This window comes from Balaenoptera ricei, chromosome 20 (genome assembly GCF_028023285.1).
Source record: "Balaenoptera ricei isolate mBalRic1 chromosome 20, mBalRic1.hap2, whole genome shotgun sequence".
Taxonomy (NCBI): domain Eukaryota; kingdom Metazoa; phylum Chordata; class Mammalia; order Artiodactyla; family Balaenopteridae; genus Balaenoptera; species Balaenoptera ricei.
The window spans coordinates 42859530-42872827 of NC_082658.1; the positions used below are offsets into that span (position 1 = coordinate 42859530).

The 13298-nt window shown below is 49.6% G+C and overlaps 2 protein-coding genes across 2 annotated transcripts; both read left to right on the top strand.

The window, feature by feature from the left end:
• Positions 1-1520: 1520 nt before the first annotated feature.
• On the top strand, positions 1521-5280 carry LOC132355280 (C-C motif chemokine 14-like). Its single transcript, XM_059907536.1, has 3 exons — positions 1521-1713; positions 4300-4414; positions 4849-5280. Exons 1-3 carry the CDS (start codon positions 1629-1631, stop codon positions 4949-4951), a joined length of 303 nt encoding a protein of 100 aa, XP_059763519.1. The 5' UTR covers positions 1521-1628; the 3' UTR covers positions 4952-5280.
• Positions 5281-7657: 2377 nt separating this feature from the next.
• On the top strand, positions 7658-10682 carry CCL16 (C-C motif chemokine ligand 16). Its single transcript, XM_059907537.1, has 3 exons — positions 7658-7733; positions 10022-10142; positions 10571-10682. The coding sequence occupies exons 1-3, from the start codon at positions 7658-7660 to the stop codon at positions 10680-10682; spliced, it is 309 nt and encodes a 102-aa protein (XP_059763520.1).
• The last annotated feature ends 2616 nt before the right edge of the window (positions 10683-13298 follow it).

Genomic DNA, 13298 nt, shown 5'->3' on the forward strand with positions numbered 1-13298 from the left:
AAACAAAGAAGTAATCATTCTTTCTTCCCAACTCATATTCTTCCCAGAAACATCTCGTTTCCTTAGATTGTTCCTAACGACAATCGTTATCACTTGACTTGAGGAGTTTAAACAGTGTTATTATTGATAACAAATACAGAACATTTCGAATAAATTACTGTCTTGGCACCTAAGCATGAGAATTCGGCTGTTTCCTGTGAGATATACATACTTGGACCAGCTCAATTCACCCTTCTTCTAAAACATATACTTACAGATCACTTGCTATCTGCTAGACCTGCCCTGCCCTGATGAGTGGAGGAGAGAAGATGGAAACAGCCTTCTAACCACAACAGCAAGAAGAATAGGGCAAGTTCCCCCAGGAAGGGCACGGTCAAGGCCACTGGACGGAGAGTGTGAAGAGGTGGGTCTGTTCTGCATCCAAATCATTTCGTGAACATGAGCAAGTCTCTGGCCCTTCCCGAGCTCCAATTCCTCCTCAGTAAATAGCCTGTTTAGACAAATCTAAGGATGACGCAAGCTGCACCTTCACAGAAAGCACATCAGTCACATGATGCATGGACATGGCCTCAGAACCATTTCCAACACTGAGCGCCAGCCCAGCACTAATCAATGAAACCTGCTAGCCATCCCTGAATGAAGCGTTTTCTAGGTTCCCATCAAGCTTTTCTGTAATGAAAGTCAGAAACTGGGAGAAGGTCCCAAAGGGATCCACTCCCTGAACTCAGAAAGGTCTCAGAATAAAGGTTTTCTAGAGAAGCCAAGCCAGGCAGGACAGTTTTAGAGACAGCTCATTGGGGGCTCCCGTGTTTCTTCTCCACAGCAGAGTGATTAAGGACACAGACTTGGGAGCCAGACTGCCTGAGTTTGAAGCCCGATTCCACTTATCAACCGTCAAATCTCGGGGGAGAAATGGATGCTTTTTGTGCCTCAGTTTCCTCAACTACTGATAAAAGGCTTAAAAGGGCTAATATTCATGAAGCGTTTGGGACAGCAGCTATTGCGTATAGCAACCCTTAAAGTATAATGCTTGTTAAATAAATGATCTGCTGAGCACCATGACACTTCTTCACCCCAGGGGACAGTGAAAGGACGGGGATGAGGTAGGGAGCCAACGGTTCTGCTGAAGAGCTTAAGTGAGGATTTCTTAGACCTGATGTGGGGACTCCAGACCTCATCCCGTTACCCCAGATCCCCTCCAATCTCCAGCCCCCATACGGCCTTGTTCTGAGGCCAGGAACCAGAATTGGGCACAGGACACATCCCAGCCTTTGAGATCTTTCACTAAATCTGAGACAGTCTCCTCTACCCCCTGTGCTCATGGTCGTCCTATGACTAAAGAAGAGCTTATATCAAAGGGTTAAACGTATTCGCACTGGGGATGGAGGTCAATTTCCTCCCTGAAATCTTGGCTCTCTGTGCTTCCTTCACTCCACCCTCAACAAATGTGCAGGATATGAAATTGCTGAGGAATCTACTGCTTCCTACTTCCCTTTGAAATCTTAGTTCCCTTATTTTAAAAAAATATTTTGCCTCAATGAACATTTCTCAAAACTTCCTCAGCCCAGGAGCCTCCGAAGCCCCTACCAGGCCAGCTCTCCTCCTGCAGCCACTCCCTTCACAGGAGGATGAAGGTCTCCACGACAGCCATCTCCCTCCTCCTCCTCGTCATCATTACCGTCGCCCTGGGGTCCAAGACTGAATCTTATTCAGGTGAGTGCAATACCTTCCAACCTGGTTCTTGTGGGGAAACAAGCACGAGTAGGGCTGCCGGGGATACAGGGAGAAAGGGGCTCTAGAAGGAGGTCTGGTGTCTTCTTTTTTGTGTTATTGAAGTATAGTTGCTGTACAATGTTATATGACTTACAGGTGTACGATAGAGTGATTCACAATGTTTAAAAGTTATACTCCATTTATAGTTGTAAAATATTGACTGTATTCCCCATGTTGTGCAATATATCCTTGTAGCTTGTCTTATACCTAATAGTTTGTACCTCTTAACCCCCTACCTCTACCTTTCCCCTCCCCACTTCTCTCTCCCCACTGGTAACCACTAGTTTGTTCTCTGTATCTGTGAGTCTGCTTCTTTTTTGTTATATTTACTAGTTTGTTATATTTTTTAGATTCCACATATAAGAGATATCCTACAGTTATTTGTCTTTCTCTGTCTGACTTATTTCACTTAGCGTAATGCCCTCCAAGTCCATCCATGTTGCTGCAAATGTCAAATTTTCATTCTTTTTTATGGCTGAGTAGTATTCCATTGTATGTATATAAGGTCTGGTGTCTTCTTTTTTTTTTTTTTTTTTTTTTTTTTTGGTGTCTTCTTAAACTGGTTTCATCCTCACCCTGCCCGGGATGAGTCCCCTTCCTGTCAACGCCATGCAGTGAGGCCAGGCTATCTCTTCACTCCCTCAATTCACCTCTCTTCGCCATTAAGCAAAAGACTGGCCCCTCCCATTTGGGGTCATTATCCCCAGGGAGACTGGGGAACGGTACTTGGAGCCTCTCGAGGCCACTGTGTCCATTTACCTCCTGGGATTTGGACCCAGGCTGCTTCCAGGGTCCGCCCTACCCCACGAGTGCAGCATCGCTTAGTTATGTGGTAGGGGGAAATGCGACAGTTGGGGGCATCCCCAGGCCACCTTTTCTCAGCTTATTTCTCAGGATGAGCTGCCTTTACAGACAGCCAAAACTATTCCTCACTCTGCAATTTTACTTTATTTCCTTTTCAGAAACTGAAGGGAAACATAGAACGTTGTTGAAATAAAACTAGACTAAAGTTGACGGAATCTGGACAGTTTGATTTGCCTCTCTGAGAACTCACTCAGACAGCTCAGAGGAATGCAGTGGCAGTGGTTCCTGGGGACCAGCGGGCCCCTTATTTCACTCTTTGGGGAGTGAGGATGCTGCTGGCAATGGTGCTGGATGAGAGGACCAGCCCTTCCCTTTCCACCCAAGCACCCGGTCACCGTCGGTGACCCCGAGGTCATCGCTGTGCACACCCACATTTCTGTCCAGGTTGGTCACGTAACATGCACAGCCCCAATCACTGCACCCGATAACTGCAGGGCCCTTGACCTGAAACGCCCTTCCTGCTACCCCCATAATTCAATCTTGGTGTGACTTTGCTTTCACCCCCTTGCACCTCCTGTAAGAGCCATGAAATTTCAGAATGAAAGAATAACTGAAAAATAGTGATTTTTTTAAAAGTGTTTTAGGTCAGAAAACCTTCTCTTCAAGCAAAATCTTACACAGGAGGCCCAAAATGTAAAACAGACAAAAAGGCTGATGGGGTCTTATACCCAAGACTGAACTCCCAAGTGCATCAGTGCCTCCAGGAAACTTCATGTAAAACCACCAATCCAGTTAACCACCTCTTCACAGATGAGGAGACGGAGGAGGGAACGAGGGGTGATGGGTGCAAAGCTGCAGATGTGGGTGTCCTGGCTCCCGGGCCATTGTCCTTGGGGCTTGGTATGGGCATCCTGCCCTCTTTGCAGTGTACGGGCAGGATGGGGACACTGGGAGGGGCAGGGTCTGCATTCCCAAATGGCATGCATCCCAATCCCTGTTGGGATTTCTTCCCATATCCCTCCTTTTTGGAGCATCTCTGCCAGCTGCCCCCAGGGATGGCCTGTGCTCGCTGAGATCTGGGTTTTGCTGCTCTTGCATCCGGAGTTCAAAGTCATCAGACAGTCCTTCTGGGGTGGGGATGGGGGTGGAGAATGGAAAGCAGAGTGATCACTAATGAAGGAGGAGGGAAAGGGGAGCCCCGGGAAGAGTCTGAAAGGGAGACCAGAGGACTGAGTTTTTTCTACAGCCCTCTCTTGGAATTCTGGTGGCTGTCCCTTCCTTCCTTCCCTTTTCCACCGGCTCGGGGGCAGAGGCAGCCAGCAGCTGTCACCTTTAACAAGTGTCCTGATCTGGGACTTCCCTGGTGGCGCAGTGGTTAAGAATCCGCCTGCCAATGCAGGAGACACGGGTTCGAGCCCTGGTCCAGGAAGATCCCACATGCCGCGGAGCAATAAGCCCGTGCGCCACAACTACTGAGCCTGCGCTCTAGAGCCTGCGAGCCACAACTACTGAAGCCCGCGCACCTAGAGCCTGTGCTCTGCAACAGGAGAAGCCCCCGCTCACCGCAACTAGAGAAAGCCCGCGTGCAGCTTTCTCTAGTTTCTCTTTCTTCGCGTTGCGAAGACCCAACGCAGCCAAAAATAAACAAATAAATAAATTTACGAAAAAAAAACAAACAAACAAGTGCCCTGATCTCAGCTTCCCTCCATGCTTTCTCCTCAGGAGGACCTTACCACCCCACCGAGTGCTGCTTCAAATACGTGATCCGGCCAGTCAGGCGACAGTGGATTTCAGGCTATTATGAGACCAGCAGCCAGTGCTCCAAGCCTGGAATTGTGTAGGTGGCACCCATACACCACACTGGGGGAGGGGGAGCCAGCAGGGCCCGTGTAGGGGAGAGGGGGGCAGGGAGAACACAGAATGGGGGCTCCCCAGGGTACTTCTCAGGTATGTCCATGCAGGGAGAGGCAGCCGGGAGGCAACCTGGGGGCTTCTGGGCTGTCTGGGGCCCGCTGGGGCCAGGAGGAAGCTGGTGCCATGGATGGGGAGGTGTGGGGGAGGGGAAGGGGAGGCAAGGGGCACTTCCTGGGTGGGGACACTGAGGGGCTGAAGGGCATGCCTCAGAAAGGACGCTGGCCCTGGGCTACCTCTCCCTAAGGAAGGAGAACCAGTCTGTGTTGGATGAGGAATTCGTGAGGAAGGGAGGATGGGCTCTTGCTTCCTGGCTGCTGGACCCTTTTTTTGTCATCCTTCTCCTCTCTTGTTTCACAGCTTCATCACCAGAAAGGGCCATCACATCTGTGCCAACCCCAGCGATGATTGGGTCCAGGACTATATCAAGGCGCTGGAGGAGATCGGAGTGACCTGGAAGTAGTGGAGAAGGACACAGATCAGAATTTAAAGAGACGGGGCTGAACCCCACTCCCAACTCAGCCCCAGACACCTCCTGGGAGCTGCCCTGCCTTGAATTAAAGAGCATCGTGCCCTTCCCTGCCCTCGTTCATTTCTACTAAATTGCCCGTTGGCAGTAGACTTGAGGACACTGGTGAGCCCAGCTCAGGGTGGCACTCTCAGCCTCAAGCTTCACTCTGCAAAAGTCTGGCCAGAGCCTGGTGCCAAAAAATGGGTCAGGCCTGTGATGGAGGTAGAGGAAAACTGAGCAGAAAATGAGGAAGACAGTGTAAAAGCTACCTTTACACAATAATAACCACAATAATAACAGATACCATTTTTGTAGCGCCTTCTATATTCTAAGTACTCTGCTAAGCAGTTTATGTGCATTATCTTATTTAAGCTTCACAAGTGTAAAGCTAAGAATTATCACCTGATTTTGCAGGTAAATCTTCATAAAGGCCTCTCTATAGCAAACTCCATAGTCTTTTCCTGGGCTGGTCTCAAGGCCTCTGTTCCCTGCTGACTGGGATAGGAATGACTCATGGACATATTTTATCCAATTCTTCCCCATCCACTTACATACATCAGGTTGCACTCTACTGTTTTACTCAGTTTTGTGTCCTGCACAAGGCATAGCAAAAAGCCCACACCAGGTGCTCAGGAAATGGATAGATGGATAGATGGATGGGTGGATGGATGGATGGATGGGTGGATGGATGGATGGATGGGTGGATGGATGGGTGGGTGGATAGATGGGTAGATGGATGGATGAATGGATGGATGAATGGATGGTGGATGGATGGGTGGATGGATGGGTAGATGGATGGATGCGTGGATAGATGGAATGATTCAGGAGTCAAGAGGAAGCTTATGCTCCAGGAATAACACTCAGCTGCCCCCAAAGGGGGAGATGCCCCCATCTTCCAGGTTCAAGAAGGAGCTCTGCATACAAAGAGGAAGAGCACATCCAGTGTAGGCACTATGACCACCCTTCCTGGCCTCCAGCTCTCCACAGACAAGGGCCAAGAGGGTGCCTGCACAGTAAAGGTATAGCAGACTTCCTCAGACCCTCTCTCCTCCATAAACAGAGGTCAATGGGGTATCTCAGTACGTACCCTCCCTAGCTTCATAAAAAGCCACAGCTTCACCACCACAGACTGCCTTGAACACACCAGGACTAATTGCATTGTATGTTTTTTTCCTGTTTATAAGCAGTCATGCCAAACAGCAAGCCCCACAGGGATCTTCGTAGTCCTTGTTTTTCCCCTGACTCCCTCTACTCCCATCTCCTGAAACACCCCCTCACGTCTCTAAAACTCACAGGCCGGGCTTCCCTAGTGGCGCAGTGGTTGAGGGTCTGCCTGCTAATGCGGGGGACGCGGGTTCGAGCCCTGGTCTGGGAGGATCCCACATGCCGCGGAGCGGCTGGGCCCGTGAGCCACAACTACTGAGCCTGCGCGACTGGAGCCTGTGCTCCACAGCAAGAGAGGCCGCGATAGTGAGGGGCCCGCGCACCGTGATGAGGAGTGGCCCCCGCTTGCCACAACTAGAGACAGCCCTCGCACAGAAACGAAGACCCAACACAGCCAAAAATAAATAAATTAAAAAAAAAAAAAAAAAACTCACAGGCCATCAAAGGCAAAATCCCCTCTATCTTTCATTTCTTCTCTGAACGCTGCCTTCAGCCTGGAGCAGGGTTCTGAGGCAGTCTGAAGAGCTAAGATGCTGAGGGGCAGGTGCAGGCTTAGCCAAAGGTGGGGGTGGGCCGCAGCTGGAGTGCCGGACCCAGAAGCAGGTTGTCAGGTTCATGATGTTGGGATGCCCTCTGCTGGCCACGATTGGCCATGGTGGCAGATTGGATTAATCCACACTGAGGGCACCCAGAAGGGATCAGCCAATTAGACGTAAAACTGGTTCCGGGTCCAAGGTCCAAAGAGATAAATGAGAACATTGACAAATAAGCCAAACATTTCAGCAACAAACAGGGACCCAAGGATCAGGCACTTTGGGGGCTGGGGGGGTATTAGTAGCATAATCTGTGACAAGAAAGGGTGTGAGCTCAATCATGTGTCCTTGGTGGGGAGGGAGGTGGACACCCATCCTTTTCCGAGGGCACTAACCCTACCCTTGCCTCGGTCTGTGCTCTCTCTAATCCTGCTTTCTGTTTGCCCTCCCAAAGACTGATCACCTGGGAAAATAGTCGGTTCAACCCTCCTCCCTCCTCTTTCCCCAACATAGAGATGGGGGCAGGGAACATGGTGAAACCACACGGATCTGGTTTTCAGGACTGCCTATCTGCCTCCTACCCATGTGACCTTGGACAATTTATTTAACCTCTCTAAGCCTCAGTGGCTTCATCTGCAAAATGGGAGTGAAAATCTCTACTCCCCGTTGGGAGGATTAGGTGAAATAGGGCATGCGAGGTGCTGACACACGGCACGTTCTCCACACTTTCCCTTTCTCTCTTTTTTCCTTCACACGGATCCAAACCTTACCGAATTCAACTCTGCTCCAGACCCCGCCCTCCACCGCCCTCCCTTTCAGCAAACACCGAGGGAGGTCCGTTGTCTCTCCTCCTCCACCCGCTGAAGTGGTCAGAGTCCAGAGAGCTGAGGGCCCAGCGTGGATGACCAGAAAGGAGACTGTCTCCGTTCAGCCTCCGAAGCCTAACTGCCCCACTGAGAGGATGAAAGTCTCCGTGGTTGCCCTCTCTCTCCTCATCCTCATCCTCACCATTACTTCTGCTGTTCACAGCCAGCCAAGTGAGTGCACCTGTCCTCGTAGGGCGGCAGTGAGAAAAGCGAACGGGGCAGCAGGCAGCGAGGTGGTGCTAGGAGTACTGTCATCAGCCCTGGGACCTCTCCCCTCCTGCACACAGAGCTGCTGTCTTCAAACTCTTCCCTTTGTAAGTAGAGCTGAGCTGTGGTCCAGATCCTTCTGGGGTTGGGCAGTTTCAGGAAGCTGGGTCAGGGTTACATCAGGAATCCCAAAGACAGACAGCAGGAATGATCATTTAGGAGGAATAGCCAAGGAAGAAGCAGAAGAGATAATAATAAATGTATGCGATGAGGAGGAAGGCAAGGCAAGTGGATGAAAAAAGCCATAGATCCTCTGGGAGGGCAGGATGAAGGGAGTCAGGGACGAGTGATGTTTGGGGCTAAGCCCGGGAATGGGGAGTCTGAACCTAGACACCCCTTGCTGGCAGGGTCTGTTGTAGTTTGCTGGGACTATCACGGCAGCCAAAAGAAGTCCTGGTGGGATGCCCACGTGTACCATTTGCAGATTTCTGGGCCCCTATCTCCATCCCCCAGCCTAGAGCTAAATAAAGTCTGTAGAAAAGAGAAAAGGGGTTGAAGGAAGTTGAGAGGTTTTGGAACTATGGGATGCTTGGGACCTATGGAGAATGGGGTTTGTTTTGCCCACTCCCTACCCCTGCCCCTACTATCATTTATGAGGGTTGGTGACAGGGAAGGGACCAAGACACTCAGGCCTTCTACATACCCGCCTCCAACTGCCCCAGCCCTTCCCTTGTCCCTAAGGCTGCCCTTGGCATATAGTCTGGCCGGATTCTGCCTGTGTAAACACTCAGGGGAGCGAGGTTCACACACACCATGTAATCTGCCCACACGCTCTCAGGGTGCCCCTGGTCTTTGTAAACGTTGCCTTGAGAACCAGGGTCACTGTGGGTAGAGGTGCCTCTGGTGGGTGGGAGGGGGCAACAGTGCCCTTCGGGAAGGTCAAGCAGGAAGAGAAAATGGCCCACCCAAAGCATGGATCAGCCAAATGGTTCTCTCAAGAAGTCTCAGGCTTTGCCACCAGCTGGAAGCAAGGGTCAGGGATTTGCACTCTGCAGGTTTGGGGGCCGGGTGAGGTGATATCCCCAACTGATGAGCAATCAGGGGAGCCCAAGGGAGACACAATGATAACCTAGCCGAGTCTCGTATCCTGCAAGCATCAAAGAGAGGGGGAAAGAGCCATTTCCAGGCCAGAAGAGTGGCCATTACAACCATTAGCTCTTAATTACAGCAAGCGCTGAGTCTTTCTGTGCCAGACTCTGAGTTAAGGGCTTTACAAGCATTCTCTCAACTAATCCTCACCACGATCCTAGGACGTAATTTTTTACCCTCGTTTAATGGGTAAAGACACCCAGAGAGATTAAGAAATTTGCCCATGATTCAAGCCACTTAGTCGAGACTCCAACCCAAGCTGTCTGACTCTGAAGCCTAAATATAAGCCTTTTCCTCCTGCCCTGACTTCTCCTGCTCATCTCTCCATCTCAACCTCCTCCCTGACCTCAGCCTCTCTGGTGCTTCTAGCACAGAATCCAGTCTCCCTATCACAGCTCAGAAGAGGTGTGGCCCTCCTCTCCCTCATCAATATCCTTTCTTCCTACGTCTTCCTTCCCACCCTGCATTGCAGCCTCCTGGAACTGTTCCATGCCCCCCAGACACACTGGCCTTCCCCCAGCTCAGGCCTCCATACATTTCTTTTTTCCAGATCCCACAACCCCTCTGTCTGCCTAAATCCTACTCATCCTTCAGGAATCAACTCAGGCACCACCTGCTGTGGGACTTCTTCCTCAACCACCCAGGCAGGGTTAGGTACCCCTCATTCTGTTCCCATAGCATCTTGTGTCAAATTCTACTCTATCCCAGACCACGTTCTATTGTAGCGTTTATCTTTTCACTTTCCCTTTTTACCCAGACTTGTCTGTAAGGTACACAAGAGTAGTGACTGTGTCTTCCTCATGTTCTGAACCCCATAGAGCCTGGCATGTAATAGGAGCTCAATATGTGTTTGCCAAGCCAAGTTCATCAGCAAATGTGATTACCCCAGTCCTCTGTACTTGGTGACACTCAGTCCAGAGGCTGAAGGTTCTACAGAAGGTTCATCTTTTTCACTTTCTCTATTATCCATCAAGCTACCATCAGTCCCTGCTGATAGATGGCTTTGCCACCAGAAAAACGGAATGCAAGAGATGGGACATGGAGGTGGGCAGCCATGGGCTCCCTCTACCTCCTTGGCTCAGCTTTCAATGTCATTCCCTCAGAAATTCCTGAGTCGGTGAACCCTCCACCCACCTGCTGCCTGAAGTATCATGAGAAAGTATTGCCAAGAAAAATGGTGGTGAGATACAGAAAGGCCCTCAGCTGTTACCTGCCGGCAATCATGTATGCACCGCTCTGCAGACATTTCTACGGAGAGGGAAGGGGAGCCCAAGGCTGGAGTGGGGTGCACAGAACCAAGTCTCCATGCTAGAACACGGGAACAGTGGTTAAGGGCCTGGGCTTTGACTCTCACGGGACAGGCCTGGGTTTCGTCCTTGATTTTTGCCACTTACAGTTGTGTGGCCCAAGAAAGGGTGGCCATAATGAAACCCAAGCCTGAGGGTCTAGGCTGAGTGGGGAAGGGGCTGAATGAAGAGATGATGAGGTCTAGAGGCCAGAGAGGGAGGCCTTCTGAGGGGACCCAGATGGGGGAGGCCTAGGGAGGTGCTACAGGGCATGAGGCAAGCCCGCTGTGAGCTAGAAATGGGGGAGTGTGGACTGGACCCCCAACATACTCTATGACCCATGACAGTCTAACTCTGCCCCCACAGATTCATCACCAGAAGGAAACGAGAGATCTGTACCAACCCCAATGATGAATGGGTCCAAGAATACATCAAGGATCCCAGACTACCTTTGCATCCTTCCAGGAAGTTGGTCTAGGTTAACATTATTCGATCTGAGAAAGGTCAACCCCAGGTCCTCAACTCCCCATGGCGGTCAAGCCTCAGCGGGAGCCCAAGTTTGGGGGGAAAAAGGTGTAACCCTGTGAAAATGCAGACAGCCTTGTGGTCTGAATGACAGAGTTACATTCAGAGAAGCAGGCCAGTGATCCCACAACGTAATTTAAAGTGTTTCAAATATATTCTCAATCTCTGGAGGAAATGCCAAAGTTAAGGGAGGAGAGAAGGGATACATTCTTAATGCACAGAAAAGCATCTTTCACATCCCCTCCTTGCTCTGCTTTCAGATCCTCACATCACTCCAGCTATTCTAAATGATCAGACCACCTCTGGCCTCTCACTTATTGAGACCCAGAGGACTCTAGACTTTTCCTGTCTACCCTTATCCCTTTTCTAGATCTCTTTTTTCTTCTATTACCTTTTCTTTTAAAACATAACTTTTTTCTTAGCAGGCCAGGGTGGCTATATTCAAATACTAGTGATTTTTGTCACTGTTGCAGAGGTTTTGCTGGATCCCCTGATATTGGGTCTTCCCCCAGGTGACGTGTGTACAGACAGTGCCAAAACAGAAAAGGAGGTGTGAATCCCTAGCTCCCAGTCTAAGCTTTGCATGGCAAGGGAAGGGCATTAGACCAGGTTGGGGATAAAAATCTTGATCTAAAACGCAACCATTCAATAAATAAAATTTCCTTTATTGACAACTTGATTTCTAATTTCCTGCCTGCTTTCTGCTAGGGTGGCAGAAACTTAATCACAGTTTTTTCAGGGGCTTCTCCACATTCCCCTGAGAAATTTGTCAATTTGGGGGACTGGAAAGTTTACATGGTACCAAGACCAGACATATATACTCAATCTCCCCTTCTCCCTACCCCTCTGTCCCCAGCTCAACAACAGGGAGTGGACTCAGACAAAATCCAACATTCCCCCAAAATGGTGTTATGCAGGCAAAGCAAAATCAGGCAACTAAAGCTATTTAATTAGAGAAACAAATTTGCTGAAGTGATCATTCTGAAGACCGGCCGTCCAATGACTTGGATTCTGATAAACTGACCCATGCCTGCCCCCAGTGGCTCCCAGTGGTACTGCACCATCCTGCCTCCCTGCCTCCCCACCACAACTGAAGCTAATCTATCCAGATGGCCACCTGACTCCAGATGGCCAATGAGACTCTCTCTTAGAAAGATGAAATTTGGACCAGAAAAACGAGTACTGGTTGCTGTTCAAGCATCGTCCCGAGGGAAGTTCATTGTCCCTGTGAACTCATCCACTGAAGCCCCTGGAGCTGCCCTACTTCCTGTCCCCACTCCAGGCTTGGAGGTTTGGTTAATCTCAGTTCCATGAAATGCCCCAGCATTCTTCCCACTCTTCCTGTTTTGTTTTAATTCCTAAAGGGCCATGGTAGCATTTAGCACCTCTGGAATAACTTTTCGTTGGTTTAGGTCAGTTCTGGTCTGTGTGTGTTAAAACATACAAACATTTTTACCATGTTTAAGTGTACAATTCAGTGGCACTAAGTACTTTCACACTGTTGTGCAACCATCACCACTAGCCATCTCCAGAACGTTGTCATCATCCCAAGCTGAAACTCTGTACCAGTAAACAACAACTTCCCACTCCTCCCTTCCCACAGCCCTTAGGAACCACTATTCTACTTTCCGTCTCTATGAACTTGACTCCTCTAGGTACCTCATATAAGTGGAATCATACAGTATTTGACGTTTTGTGACTGGCTTATTTCACTTAGCGAAATGTTTTCCAAATTTATCCATGTTGTCAGGATTTCATTCCTTTCTAGGCCTGAATAATATTTCATTGTATGTATCTACCCTGTTTTGTTCATTCATTAATCTGTCCACGGGTATCTGAGTACCCCCTTTTCTTTACATGAGCCAGAGTTAGCAGGTCTTGGGTTCTGTTACTTGTGCCAAAATCACTTTAACTTGTGCAGTGGCCTGTCAATCACCACGCTGACCAGGCAGGGGCTCGGGGCAGGTAAGGGACCAAGGCTCTGACCTTCCCCTTGTTGCCCCACAGGGGTCAGTGCTACCTGCTCTAATCCCTCCCAGGCTGTGAGCTCCTGCTCCTGGATCCAGGGATTTCTCTCCACCCTCCCTGCGATCAAAGCTGAGAGCTTACAGCTGACTGTGACCAAACATCCTCCAGGAGCTCACATCCCAGGGATGACAGAATCACCAACAAATACAATATAGCCAGGCTGGACCTTTGCTTGCAGGGGCCAGAGTGAACATAGAGGGGTGGCAGGGCTTGGACTGACACAGGAGCCAGACTAAGTTCAGTGTGTACACCCAAGCAGGAGGTTTCAAAGTCCTTAGCCAGCGCGAGGGTCAAAATCAGGGAACCCGAGTTCAAAGGCCTAAGGGACAAACTGAGGCTGCAAACAAAATACAAAGGCCAGGGCCAGGATTCTGGCAAGCTGGAACGGAAATGTCATTATTTGTCTTTTTTCTTTTTTGTTTTTTTGGTCTATCAGAGGAGTTCAGGGTTGAGATGTCAGTCCAAAAACCTAATTGAAAATCTATATACAAAGTCAAATGCTTATCCTAGCACATAATATAAAGCTTGCCAGAAACTCCTA

Excerpts from the sequence above, each read along its gene's own strand:
- LOC132355280 (XM_059907536.1), top strand. The coding sequence starts at position 1,629 with ATGAAGGTCTCCACGACAGCCATCTCCCTCCTCCTCCTCGTCATCATT. Across the intron at positions 1,714-4,299 it reads CAAGACTGAATCTTATTCAG|GAGGACCTTACCACCCCACC; the intron begins GTGAGTGCAATA and ends CTTTCTCCTCAG. Across the intron at positions 4,415-4,848 it reads TGCTCCAAGCCTGGAATTGT|CTTCATCACCAGAAAGGGCC; the intron begins GTAGGTGGCACC and ends CTTGTTTCACAG.
- CCL16 (XM_059907537.1), top strand. The coding sequence starts at position 7,658 with ATGAAAGTCTCCGTGGTTGCCCTCTCTCTCCTCATCCTCATCCTCACC. Across the intron at positions 7,734-10,021 it reads TGCTGTTCACAGCCAGCCAA|AAATTCCTGAGTCGGTGAAC; the intron begins GTGAGTGCACCT and ends TCATTCCCTCAG. Across the intron at positions 10,143-10,570 it reads TGTTACCTGCCGGCAATCAT|ATTCATCACCAGAAGGAAAC; the intron begins GTATGCACCGCT and ends CTGCCCCCACAG.